Source organism: Megalobrama amblycephala, linkage group LG3 (genome assembly GCF_018812025.1).
Source record: "Megalobrama amblycephala isolate DHTTF-2021 linkage group LG3, ASM1881202v1, whole genome shotgun sequence".
NCBI lineage: Eukaryota > Metazoa > Chordata > Actinopteri > Cypriniformes > Xenocyprididae > Megalobrama > Megalobrama amblycephala.
Genome location: NC_063046.1, coordinates 5,857,414 through 5,871,883, shown reverse-complemented (window position 1 = coordinate 5,871,883; position 14,470 = coordinate 5,857,414). Strand labels below are relative to the sequence as shown.

General features: G+C 39.2%; 1 protein-coding gene across 1 annotated transcript; it reads left to right on the top strand.

Annotated features, from left to right (window-relative positions):
* The first annotated feature begins 2,121 nt into the window (after positions 1 to 2,121).
* LOC125264370 (cornifelin homolog) lies at positions 2,122 to 8,599 on the top strand. Its single transcript, XM_048183634.1, has 4 exons — positions 2,122 to 2,268; positions 7,312 to 7,438; positions 7,622 to 7,782; positions 8,198 to 8,599. Exons 2-4 carry the CDS (start codon positions 7,321 to 7,323, stop codon positions 8,408 to 8,410), a joined length of 492 nt encoding a protein of 163 aa, XP_048039591.1. The 5' UTR covers positions 2,122 to 2,268; positions 7,312 to 7,320; the 3' UTR covers positions 8,411 to 8,599.
* The last annotated feature ends 5,871 nt before the right edge of the window (positions 8,600 to 14,470 follow it).

The window sequence follows — 14,470 nt, the reverse complement described above, 5'->3', positions numbered from 1 at the left end:
TAAGTTTTCACTGAAGTCTCATTCGACTGCATTGAGAGGGCGGGGCTTATGACCTGTACTGCATCCAGCCACCAGGGGGCGATCAAAAAGCCCGCAGCTTCACTTTTCAGGATGTATGAGACACACCCGGTTTCAGTTAGTTCCATACGTTAATAATACACACAGATAATGCTCGGCTCATAGAGTTTGAACTTGTTGGACTCAAAAATGAAGAAATGCAGTCAGTGCTTATGTCAAGCAGTTCAGTTGGCAATATATTCACAGATTCGAGCTTCCCGGATTAATAACTCGTGAGCTAAACGTTGTTAAAACACAAATGCAGCTACTTCCAATCATAGTAACCTAGACAACAAGCTACAACAACCCAATTTTCCTCAAATGTGTTTTATAATAAATTGGTCTCTATGAGCAATGCGGCGGAGATACACGCCTGAAGGGACCGTCTGAAAAGTGCAAAACCCGAAACCCTTTTGCTCATTTTATATTACGAAAAATACTCAATAACTTCACTGTAACACACTGTACTGTCACCAAATTCAGTTCATACATCACTGCTCTCCTGTTGGTTAGGTACTACAACACCTAGTTTGGCAAGTAGCACATAAAGGCCTTCTTTACACAAATGATGTTGGAACACAGCTTACATACAACAGCTTTTGCATGATAATTGCTTACTGGATTTGATGGCATTACAATTTATTTAATATTTTTACTAATAGCAGTGAAGTTATTATTGTATTATTTTATTTAATAATTAATAATCATAAACGTTATGCTTTTTTTTTTTAATCAAACTAAGTGTTGGGTTTTGCACTTTTCAGACGGTCCCTTCAGGCGTGTATCTCCGCCGCCTGCTCATAGAGACCAATTTATTATAAAACACATTTGAGGAAAATTGGGTTGTTGTAGCTTGTTGTCTAAGTTACTATGATTGGAAGTAGCTGCATTTGTGTTTTAACAACGTTTAGCTCACGAGTTATTAATCCGGGAAGCTTGAATCTGTGATTATATTGCCAACTGAACTGCTTGACATAAGCACTGACTGCATTTCTTCATTTTTGAGTCCAACAAGTTCAAACTCTATGAGCCGCGCATTATTTGTGTGCATTATTAACGTTACTAACTGAAACACTACTGCCAGCCAGCGGGACATTAAAGAGGAAGTGTTTGTCCGAGCTCACAGCAAGGGAACGATTATAACTTTGCGAGAGAACGCAAAAGATTTGAAAAAAAAAATAAAAATCCTCCCATCCCAAATTTTTTTCCACCACCACGTAAAATTTCCTTCCTTCCCATTTTTTTTTTTCTACCACCATATCCCTTTAGGGGCTCCGTAGTTATGAACAAAATGCCTACCACAAACAAAACATTGAATTCAGGCCTTTAAAAAAGTGATTGTGGAAAGAACTATATTAGCTGATAAATTTGCTCCTTCATTGCCAGCATTGTGAAACTGTGTAGCTTTGCTAACCACTGCTAAATAAAAACAGGCATTTTAGCTCTTGTGTACTGATCGAGAGAAACTGCCCATGTGGGAGTGTCTCATACATTCAAATACAAACTAAGCTCTCAAATCATGTTTCATTTTTGAATAGCTTGACTAAGAGGCAGACTACACAATTTATTTTACCGGATGAGATAGGACAACACAGAATTATAATAGTGATTGTGTTTGCGTGTATAAATGCTAAAATGCATAAAAGAGGTTTAGAACCTGATCCCAGGTTCAGATGTCACGGGCAATTGAGACAATGCGTTTTGTTACCAGAGCAGATTTAATCTTTGTATGTTTACTGATTCATCACCATGTACATAGCTGTGTTTACATTTTACATTAAACATGCTGTTGTTTAGGAAACCTTTATTCTGCTCAGTGCCTGCAGACCGGTTTTGTTCCAGGATGTGTTACATCATAGGGGTTACTGTGCAAATAAGTCTTTTTACAAAGATATTTTAATATTATCATAATATTAACTTTTATAAATGTCATTAACTGGTTTATATTCAATATGAATAACAATATCTAATAATTGTCTTAAATTCCTTGATCACAACAGAAATGCACCTGCTTTTCTATTATGCTGCATTCATAATGGTGAACAGTAGGGGTTGTTTGACAATTCATAGCTGTGACGTCCGCATGTCTGTTGTACTCACCTGTGGTCACGCACAAGGTGCTCCACCTAGATCTCTTTGGTTACCTTCCTGCTGTGAAAAGCAGTGCATCAACACACGTCTCATACACAGCCCCTGAAGACCAGGCTTCAGGCAAGTACACTGTTTTCTAGGCTTGTGACCTTTCTGTTTCTGAACTTTTATTCCATTTCTGAACTGTTCCTATATCTGATGACTTTTTATTAGATTGTTTTTCAGATGTTTTAGGACTTTTTGCTTTTAGTTTAGCTTTTGCACAGCAACAAAGTTGCGTATGAATGTAAATTTATGTTTTGTTTTTCAAATTAGTATTAGTTTAGCATGTCCAGGCACTGCAGCTTTAATTGTATTTGACAGTAGCATCTCTTGATACTTTAAAAATCATATTCTTGCAATTTTCTATAGCACTTCTTTTGCATTTTCAAATGCATTATGCTGAATGTTTCCTGCCATGACATATGAGAACCTGTGGAGGCTATTTACAAGTAAAATGAGGGGGGAAAGTATATGAAAAACCAGTTCCCTGAGCTCACCTATGTGCTTTCATTTCATGTTGTTCTTGGTCATTGGCAACCATACTGCTCTATTATTTTCCATTACTTCTTCCTTCCCCCTCTTTATGCTCTGATACTCTTTGACAGAATAAAAGGAGTGGAAATTTGCATTGTATTCCTCTGTTCTGGGGTGAAGGAGCAGACTTGCCCTGAAGGTGGAGAAGGGATTTTTTTTTTTTTTTTTTGCTTGAGTTTCACCGTGATGTCTGATTGTAGTGGAAATATTGGATAATGGAAGACTTAAGGCTAAAAGCAATCATGTAGCTCTTTTCTGTCTCTATTTAATGTGATGCGATTTAAATCCTCTCCGTCCGACTTGTAGAAAGTTCAGAAAACTCTGTCTAGGTTTCTAAACATTTGCTTTCTCACAAAATATACAATTGACTCAGAAAGGCTTTAAGCCTAAAAATTTTCACAGTAAATACTTCATTTTAGATGGTGTGAGCTATGTAAAAGTGGGACAGATAACTATTTTTACTCCCGCATGGGTTTTGTGATGCTACAACCTCAAAACTAAATCCAATGTGGATTAATCAACTTTTAGCACTGCTATTCACTCAATCTGTTTCGTCATTCAAAGTGGGGCAGTGATTTTGTTTATAATCCAACGAGAATGTAAAATTATGTAAAATCAGTCAGCTGTGGATGGGTTAGACATAGTCTACCATATGTAATCTAATGTCTGTGCTAGCAACAAGCAGACTTACAGTATAAATATCCTGACATTAACTGTGGTATGATCAGAACAGGTTTAAAGAGTGTCCTGGGTCCCACTTTATATTAAGTGGCCTTAACTACTAAGTACTTACATCAAAAAATAAGTACAGTGTACTTATTGTGTTTATATTGTATTGAAAAACACTTTTGCTGCTATTGAGGTGGGGTACGGGTAAGGTTAGTTAAAGCTTTGGTGGTATGGGTAGGTTTAAGGGTTGGGGTAAGGGTTAAGGGATGGGTCAACAGTGTAATTATAAATGTAATTACAGAAATTAATTACAGATGTAATTACATGCAGGTGTTTTTAAAATATAAGTACAATGTAGAAACATGTATGTACAAAGTATAATAATGTTTATAAAACAGATAGTTCTGTTCCTTGATGTTGATTGGTCAATATCTGTGTTTTATTTACGATAAAGCATGGCTATGACTACTTCAACTTTTGGCCACATCCACCAATGGCTGGTGACTTTTACCAGCTATAAATATTTTTTACCGGCCATGAAACTGTTAGGACACCAAAATTTTAGATACCAGTAAAAATTCACAATTCTCTATTCCAATTTCGATACCACTAGCCTAACTAATATAACTTTAAAACTTTATTAAAGACAAGCAACAGCAGGTATCAGGTAGAGACACTGAATAAATGTATCAAATGTAAAATAACCCTGGATAGTCCTCACTGTATAAATTAAACTAATCCTTATTAAAGTTACAAAAGTTATTCAGTCAAGAGCAATTAATGTTTTTTCTTTGTGCTTTGTTGTTTGATTAACATCAAAAACACAGAAAGCAGCAGAAATATTAGGCTGCTGTCACTTTAAGACCTAATGCACAGATCCAATGCACTGATACTGATACACAAACAGTTGATAGGCCCCATTGACTTCTACAGTATTTTTTTTTTTTTTCTTTTTTTTTTCTATACTATGGACGTCAAAGAGGTCCATCAACTGTTTGGTTACTTACATTCTTCATAATATCTTCTTTGGTGTTCAGCAGATAAAAATAAAAATAAAATAAAACATCAGACGGAACAACTTGATGGCGAGTAAATGATGAAAGATTTTTCATTTTTGGGTGAACTATCACTTTAAGCCATAACCAACTTAGTTTACTAGGATACTCGCTGAGACGGATATTTTTTGAACATAATTTTTTTGTGTGAATTTGTCCGTTGAAGCACAAGAAGACACGAAACAGAGCTCAATTCTGTATTCACGCAGATGCAGCTTTCTGGGCACGCACTTCGGATGTGTGCACAAAAACTTTCCACACAACTTGTGAGTAACGAATTGAGTTCTTTTCGCATCTTCTTGCGCTTGTATATTTAAATTTCCAAGGCAACTCTTGTGACGATATCCCGAGCGTTGTTCACGTTTGTTTACATTCATGTTCTGCATTATTAGAACTCATAAATGTTAACGGCCAACTAGCGATTGACACAGTTTTTGCCAAGCGTGTCCAACTGCGTCCTGCAGTACTATAAACCATTACACGCCCTACATCAAGTTATGCTTCCTACAATGAAACAGACATTTGGTATGTCATCAGAGCCCCTCCCTCGGAATCGCTGATGGAAATCGCTGTGTCTCAATTCAGAGGCTGCATCCTTCGAAGGACTCGAACTTAAAAGGCCATGCCTTCGAAGGCCACAAAGGTCAGCCTGAGCATTGTTAAATGGTGGTCTAGCCTATGGAGGACTGTTCTTGTCGCCTAGCAACTGTGACAGCTGCTGTTGATGTGACTAAGGCCGTGTGTCCACCAAAGCGTTTTTAGCCAGCTGAAAACGCTAGGCACTCTGCTTAAAACGCCCATCTGTGAGCGCTTGAGAGCGATTCAGCTGCGCAGCATTTTTTTCCGTTTAGACGCTTTGTTGCTATGATACAGAATATATGCGGCACTGTTACTTATAACTGATTTTGCAGGTAATTTGTTTCAGACTTAAAATGTTGACACAATGTGAAATTACTTTGCTATGTATTTTCGGAGAGCAGCAATATTAATTTAATCTTAGTAAGATATGTCAACATTTGAACCGCTTTAAAGGTTTTCTTTTATTTTTACATTTTTATCATTTGATATTTGAGTAAGTTGAAACCCAATACTTACGTTTAAAAGTGTAATTTGGCAATTTCTCTCTCAAAAAAAAATGTAGTCACTGGAGCACTGTAGATGCAAAGTCCTAGATTAACTTCACTGGAATATAGCAGCAGGAAAATTGGGTTCTTACTCATCACAGAAGTCAGTCCAAAGTCTGTAAACAAGTGTGAGTTTAATCAAAAACACAAAAATACAAAAATATACACAAATCCTGTTGGTTCTTGTATTTTATAATGTTACACTTGTTAAACCTTTGTCTTGTGTTTTCTTAAACATTTAAACAAGTTGTATCCATAAATGACGGCAATGGTAAGAAAACTGTTTCTCCCTTCTTTTCCTGCCTGAATCCATTCAATCTCGCGTAACAACAAGTGGGCGTGGCAGTTAAAGAAACAGAACAGAAATTATACATCCATAAATTATACATACAGAAAACATAAGAAATAATAATGATACAGGAAATATCAGAATTGACCCTTCGCCAGGAGTTTGATTGACAAGCGATTTAACCAATCATAACGCCGAATCCGCCATTTTGTCCGACAAAGTAGTCAGGAGTTAGAAGATTAACCTCGGTGGACTTGAACTTGAAAAATTCTGTGTCCTGACGTCTTCCGCATTTGAAACAACTTTACTTCTCATGTTCATTCATGTTTATTTGATGCTATAAATTATCTAGTAGGAAGAGATGATCGGTTCACGAGCCGCTTGAGCTGAGGCATTACAGCTATCTGTCACGACACATCAAAGAGCCACAAAACGTTTTTTATTGTTTGAATTTCTTAAAAAAATTACAGTTTCCCATTACAGCTGGGACTTTGATTAATACTCTGTCTTGTCTGTCGACGTGTTGTCAGTGTCCTCTTTGCTCTGCAATGTATTTTTCACTGCGTGTGGTATGACAGCACCACGGCTTGCCGGACAAAGCAACAGTAACTAAGGGGGGCAGGTCTTTGCGAAGGGTCAATTGCCCTTCAAAGAAGTCACAAAAATATATAAAATATACTTTGCTATTACTTGCAAATCAACAAACAATAATAATTACAAATTATTGATATATTAAATTGGCTCTTACAAGCACAATGAATTCTGGGGTAGGCAAGGCCACGAAGGATCCATCAGAAAGAAACTCTCTTTCATGCATTTGGCGCTTGGCAACACCCTTTGCAACACCCTTTGCAACATAAACAAACAATATACTGTCAAAACTGTTCCATGTATTATGCATCTCAGCAAAAAATGGTTTACTATTAATTTAATGAAGTATGAGTGACCCCTGCATGTCTGCGTCATTCATTCACTTTTAATTTTGAAGCCACAACCTTTCCCCATTAAAGAAATGTCAGGGACTATATATATATATATAAATAGTCCCTGACATTTCTTTAATGGGGAAAGGTTGTGGTATATATATATATATATATATATATATATATATATATATATATATATATATATAGTAAGAGAGGCTGTGCTGTATTGTGAATTTACAAGTCACAGTCATGCTCTTCAGCCATGACTGTATACACAATACAGCACCGCTGCTCAGACCTTAATTATTGCTTACTTTATTAGTATTAAACTTTAAAAAAATATATAATGTAATATAATATAATATAAATAAAAAATATATATATAAAAAATATAAATATTACTGTACATGTAAAACACATGCCTTTATAAATAAATACATATCTATTTATATGTATTTATTAGAAGCATATGTTGAAGACATGCATTCTTATTTGTCTGTGGATTTTCCCATGTGTTTTTCCAGCTCAGTGGAATGATGATGACACATTCAGCTGTAAGTGTCCAGCCAGCCATGGTTGTGACCACTGATAACTTGAGGCAAAACCAGTGGACCAGCGGAGTGTGTGACTGCTGCGAAGACATGGGCATTTGTAAGTGTTTGGTGAGAGAGAAAAAGGGAAATTATTGGAAGTATAATATAGAGTTTGGCATATGTTAGTATGTGAGAAATAATGAAAATCAGCTGTGTGATATTTGTGTTTGAGGATGTGCGCTTGCGTATGATCTGAATGCATGACAAATTCAAACTTTTGACGTCTGTTTTTCTGTGGCAGGTTGCTGTGGTTTCTGGTGTACATACTGCCTCATGTGTAAGACCAGTGAGGATTTTGGAGAGTGTCTCTGTCTCCCCTTGCTGGAGATATGCTTTGGAGGCATTTTGCACCCTATTACTTTCGCCATGAGGAGCAGTATGAGAGAGAGGTACCACATTAAGGTAATTACTATGTAATTACTATTTATTAGTAGTATTTTACTATGTTGTATTACAGTTTTGACAATTATTGCTATTTAAAATAAATTAATTTTCAACATCCATTATTCCAGTCTTCAGTGTTTTTGAGGAAACCATGATGCATTGTTTCGGTATTTGAATAAAACTACCACAGTGGTGTGAGTTTATTTGTTTACGAATTGGAAAAACATTGTTTATGAAAGTCTTTTCTAGTAGTGTTCAAATATTTTCTTCCAGTTTAGGAAATACAAAATGAATAGCTTTATATCATATTTAGATGTTGCATGGCTCAAATTTGTGTCCCCATTTTATATGGGCTGATGTTTCACCCACCCTCCCCTTTTAGACTACTCAGTTTCACATCACTTTAGATTTAAAGTTATTTTCTCTCATTAAGGGTTCGATACAAAATGACTGCTGCGTGGTGACCTGTTGCCCTGTGTGCGTCTGGTGTCAGATGGCGAGAGAGCTGAAGGCTCGACGGCACTCCCTAGTGGTCATTAACCAAACCATCAACCCAGTACACCAGCAGCCACAAGCTTTTAACCAGCCATCTCAAGCCGTGAATATGGGCTACCAGCCTCCACACGCCGTAAATGTTGCATACTAATGACTTCAGTGCATATGTGCACATCTGTTTCTTTAACCTCAAGCTCCCCAAAGAGCAAAACCTGCTGTTTTGTTGAAGTAACATAGTGGGGTCAGGAAATCTGTTGAGTTCAATCTTTATACCTAACCTTCCAGTTTAAACTCTTCAGGAATTTTTTTTTTTTTTTTTCTTAACAAAACAATATTTAATGACAACAGTTTCTATGGCCTGGTTTCACAGACAGGGCTTAGAGTAAGCCAGGATTAGGCCTTAGTTCAATTAGGGTATTTAAGTTTTTATAAACGTACCCTAGAAAAAAAAAGAAAAAAAAAAAAAAAAAACTTTACTGGTGTGCATCTTGAGATAAAGATATATACAAACACCATATATATATATATATATATATACAAACACATGTGTGTGTGTGTGTGTGTGTGTGTGTGTTAGATGCTTTTTTTGACAGAACTATATATATAAAATATAAATATATTGCCTATATTGTAGCCAAAACAAAATATGTAACTGCAGCAACAAGCAAATCCTTGTGACCACACAAGTGTTAAAGAATAGTGACAGTCCCACATATTTCTAAGGAAACTCTATAAACAGAAAGCTTTTCTTTTTTGCTCTCTGAAAAGCCTCCTGTGAACTGGTGTTGAAAATTAGCATGTGTGCTAAAACACTTAAGCAAGTGCATATGGTTCGTTCCAATGTAACTGTGATATCCATGTCAAATAAAAATGTAATAATAACAATAATAATAACTCTAACCTTCTCGGAAATGAAGATTATATTAAATTGGTCAAAGGTATTGTTTCTGATATTGTTAATGATAATAGCATGGTTTCCTGGACAAGTAAATGGAAATTCTTTAAACACAAACTTCACCAGTTATCTACTTCATATAGTAAACAGCTAAACTGTAATGTCAGGATGGCATGTATAAATGTGGCGATACAAGCGTTACTCTGTTTCTGTTATTTACAACTGTGCAACATGTAGCAGCATTAACGCACTCTGTGTTGACTCCCCATCTACCGTATATACTCATTAGCTGTGCATATCACAACAGGTACAAGTTGCTCTATACATTACTGTATATAATCAGATTCTCAAACTGTGATTACATCTTCCCCTGTTTTCAAATATTATTCTGCATTAAAATGTGATCATTCCACAACAATACTAATAAACATAATAAACAAACAGCTTTCAGTGTCTTCTTCTTTCAAACATCTTATTAAAACAATTAAATCTTCTTTAGAATCATGAATGACTATCTAGGGATTCCAGGTAGACTACTGGACACCCACACAGATGCTGAGAGTTATTCTGCCTCATGTAGTAATCTATGTACTAACTACAAAGTCTTTCAAATATCCAGGCTGTTTAACAACTCTTCCTCTGGATGTAACAACTTTTTTTGTTGTTGTTCTGGAACGTCTCTTTGTCGAACTCATATTGGTGTGAAGATGGGTTGCAGAAACGGAGATGCTTTCTGTTTTCTTCTCAAGTCTCCATTCTCTGTGCGAATTATGTTAGATCTCGGAGTTGTGTTTTTACAAACAACTGTAGCTGTCTTGTTCCAGCCTTTCTAGTTGTCCGTTTTGACTGTAATAGGGTCTCCAGGTTTGAGTTCAAGCAACGGTCGACAACCATGACGTCTGTCACAATAAAGCTTGTAGTTAGATTTTGCCATATTGTCTGTTACTCTCACCTTTGAGAAATCAGAACACTCAGGTTTCTTTTCCAGGACAGGAACCAGTGTTCCCAGCTGGCGTCCAAGCATCAACTGCGCAGGGCTGTAGCCTGTGCCCTGGATGGGTGTAGCTCTGTAAGCTAGAAGAGCTAGAAAAGGATCCTCTTACCTGAGAATGTGCTTTGCGATTCTCACGGCCCTTTCAACCTCACCATTTGACTATGGAAAATACGGTGATGTGGTGAAACCCGTAAGCTTTTGCAAAATCCTGAAACTGTTGACGAACGAATTGCGGACCATTGTCCGTAACAAGGGTATCAGGACAACCCCAACTAGTGAACATGTTGCTCAATCTCAATGCCACTGTCTTTCCTGACATATCTGGAAGATAGGCAATGTCGATGAATCTAGAAAAATAGTCAACCACTACAAGGTAGTTTCTTTTGTTGACACTTGGAATAATGATCCTGTCACTATAAATCAGAAGATCATGACACAACTAGTGAACATGTTGCTCAATCTCAATGCCACTGTCTTTCCTGACATATCTGGAAGATAGGCAATGTCGATGAATCTAGAAAAATAGTCAACCACTACAAGGTAGTTTCTTTTGTTGACACTTGGAATAATGATCCTGTCACTATAAATCAGAAGATCATGACACACAGACAACATATCTTTCACAGCAAAGTAAGGCTTGACGTGCCATCCCTGTCTAACGTACTTCATCACCACCTGCAACTCGGAATCAGTCTTTGTGGTTTCTATGACCTCGTTCAGCATGCCATTGGCCAGGCTCTAGTGGACTCCTCCAGGGCCGTAATGTCATCTGTACGCTCCACTGAATCCAGATGTGGTGTCGAAGATGAATGTCTAGAAAAAGTATCAGCAATAACCAGTAATTTCCCTGGTACATATTTAGCCTTGGCATTGAACCTCATCAGTCGAATCAAGAGTCGCTGGCATCTCAGAGGAACCATGTCAATTTCCTTGCTGTTGATGAGTAGAATCAATGACTTATGGTCCGTGTGAATTACAAAACTGTCCAGACCGTACAAGTACTTGGAAAATCTTTCACAAGCCCATACCACACTGAAACATTCCTTTTCAATCTGTACGTGTTTTGTTTTGGTGTTGGTTAAGGTACGTGAACAGTAAGCTACAGGTCTCAAACATCCATCATGCTGCTGAAAGAGAACTCCTCCTAGTCCATAACTGCTAGCGTCCACACTTACAATGGTTGGTTTGTTCACATCAAAAAAAGGAAAGAACTAGTGCTTCAGTCATGAGCTGTTGAACTCTTTTGAGCGCTTGTTCCTGTGCATGACTCCAAGTCCAGACTGTGTCGCTTTTAGCAGATCATTAAATGGAAGGGTTATCTCAGCCAAACCAGGTAGGTATCAACCTAGATAATGAACCATTCCCAAGATCCTCTTTACTTCTGTCACGTTCTGTGGAGGTTGAATAATCATAATGGCCACAACCTTTTCTTATCTGATCTGACTTCACGAGCATCAATGATATGACCAAGAAACTGTATCTGTGTTTGTCTCAACAGACATTTGTCATCACTGAGTTTCAATCCCGCATCAGAAAGTATCTTCAAGACCCTCCGTAGACGACAATCGTGAACCTCTGTGGCATTTCCCCATAGATGATTATGTTATCCATGTACGCTGCTGTACCTTCATGGTCTCTTAAGAGGTTATTCATCTCTCTTTGGAATATCTCCAGCGCACTTGAGATTCCGAAAGGATGTCTATGAAAGAAATACCTCCCAAATGGTGTTATAAATGTCATGAATTTATCACTTTCTCTCTCGCTCCATTGGAATTTGCAAAATCCACTCGCTGCATCCAGTAGCGGAAACTCCTTATTGGCTCAGACACCTCAAGAGGGTGTGACACCTTCACCCCTTAAAATCAATGATCACCAGATCAAATTCTCTTAATTTTCTCTTTTACTGACAAATGCTGATGTCAAGATGAAGCTGTAGGCCTACTAGAAGCTTCTAAGGAACCCCAAGCTTGTGCCAGGCTTCAGCCTAGACCTTCCATTCACCAAAGATCCTCTGACTCCTGTTTCTGTTTCATCAAGACAATATCAGATTCAACGGGAGCCTCCACAAATTTCATCAGGACAGTTTTAATTCAAATGGGCGAGACATACAAGTATCAAACTTAGTCTCATTATTCGATACATTGAGTATCCTTACCCCTTTTAAAGAAGGGCCTGTTAAAACTAAACTGATGGTTTGCTCAAGGCTGTTGATCTGCTGAATTTCAAACAATGCTGTAACTTTGTGCTTCCTGTACTCTGCTTTAGCTTTCTCTTTCCCTTGGTAAACTGTATGCATGTATGTGTGTGAATGTTAGAGTAGTTAAGTGTTTAGTCTAGTTAATAAAGTCTTGTTCATGTCACACTGGAACAATACAGATTTAACATATTAATATGACATGTCCGAAATTTCCGTTTACATTCAGGAGTATGTACAACATAATCTGTGTGTCACAGACACGTCAGGTTCCACCTCACTGCAGTACCCACGCACTCAATCACCAGCCTTCTAATCACCGCCACCTGCACGTCATTAACTCTGCAATCACCAGCACCATAAAGCCACCACACTCACACACACTCACTGTCCGGTCTCGTTCGCACTACGACATATGTGTGCTTACCTTAAGGACTCCCAAACGACTTACCTACCTGCTCCAGCGATCTCCTTCATCTCCTTCGTCTCCTGGTCTCCCCGTGTGCAAACCTACCTGTGTGTGTGAGTGTCTCCATCGTCTCCCTCCATTGCATCTCTCATCCAGCATCTGCAAGTTTAAAAGGACAGTATTATATCCCATTCATCTCTCATCACGCTATATCTGCTTGTTATCACTCTGTGCTCATCTACTTGTGAATAAATACTTAACTGGATTGCTTCTACTTCAGTCTCCGTGTCTCTGTTGTAACAGAAGACCGGACCATAACAACTTCACAGTATGAGCACCAACGACCCGTTTCAAGAGCTCGTGGACACGCTGCGCCGAGCACTCACACCACAGCTATCGTCATCTTCCTCCAGCAACGCTTCCACTCCAGCACCAGCCAGCACCGCTTCCTCACCAGCATTCACCGCCAGTCCCATGGCCAAACCGGCGCCCTACTCTGGATCGGCGAAGGAATGCAGCGGATTCCTTCTCCAATGCGAACTGGTCCTGGAGATGCAGCCGCAATTCTACATCACCGACATGGCTAAAATAGCGTTCATCATCTCGCAATTGCAAGGTAAGGCCCTGCAATGGGCAGACTCTCTGTGGACTCAAAAAGGCCCTGTGGTCAGATCATACTCGGCGTTCGTCTCTCACTTCCGGGAGGTCTTCGGGAGACCTCTGACGGATTCATCGACTGGTGAGAAACTCTACAATCTAAAACAACGTAATCTCTCTGTTAACGAATATGCCTTGCAGTTCCGAACGCTAGCCGCCACCAGCGGATGGAATGAACAAGCTCTCATCACATCATTCCGTCAGGGGTTGGAACCCAATATGCGGCTGCATCTCGCTGCATACGAGGACTCCATTGGACTTGAACGCTTTATCCAACTCGCCATTCGCGTGGGGTCCCGTATGCAGTCGTGTCTCCTAGAGCACCAGGGCCAGTCGACCATCACCAATCTCCTCCGTCGGTCCGAACCCGTCAGCCCTCCAGAACCAGCCACCGAACCCATGCAGATTGATCATTCTCGTCTCACCACAAATGAAAGACAAAGAAGGCTGACCCTGAACTTATGTTTATATTGTGGATTACCGGGGCATGTCATCTCCACATGCCCAACCCGTCCTCCTCGGCCCGTGGTGAGTGCAATTTTTCCCTCTATCCAAAAAATGAAACCACTCACTACTGTTGTAATCCTTACTGCTGCAAACACCTCTGTTCCAGTGGTGGCGCTCCTCGACTCAGGGTCAGCAGGAAATTTCATCTCTGGTGCCCTCTGCCGACAACTCAACCTCAAAGTCTCCCCGTCTCCGACTAGCTATCAAATCCACTCCATCACGGGCAAACCCCTGAGCCGTAAGAACATCCGTCATTATGTGGGACCTCTTCAACTCTGTGTCGGCATCCTGCACTCTGAGAAGGTACATCTGCTGGTTCTGGAGGAATCCACCGCTGACGTGGTTCTAGGGCGCCCGTGGCTAGAACAACACAATCCCACCATCTCTTGGCGTACGGGCGAAGTCCTGAAGTGGGGCGATCACTGCTTTCCCGACTGTTTCCCAGCGCTTCCTGTTCCAAAGTCTCCACTCTCCAAGTCTCTCTCCATGAACGCCACCTCTATCGAAAGTCCTGTCGAGAAACGCTCCGTGGATGTCCCCCCGGACTACGCCCCC

What these genes read in the sequence shown, in the direction of transcription:
- LOC125264370 (XM_048183634.1), top strand. Translation starts at nt 7,321, where the DNA reads ATGATGATGACACATTCAGCTGTAAGTGTCCAGCCAGCCATGGTTGTG. An exon ending in CTGCGAAGACATGGGCATTT is followed by an intron (nt 7,439 to 7,621) that starts GTAAGTGTTTGG and finishes TTTCTGTGGCAG; the next exon opens with GTTGCTGTGGTTTCTGGTGT. An exon ending in GAGAGAGGTACCACATTAAG is followed by an intron (nt 7,783 to 8,197) that starts GTAATTACTATG and finishes TCTCTCATTAAG; the next exon opens with GGTTCGATACAAAATGACTG.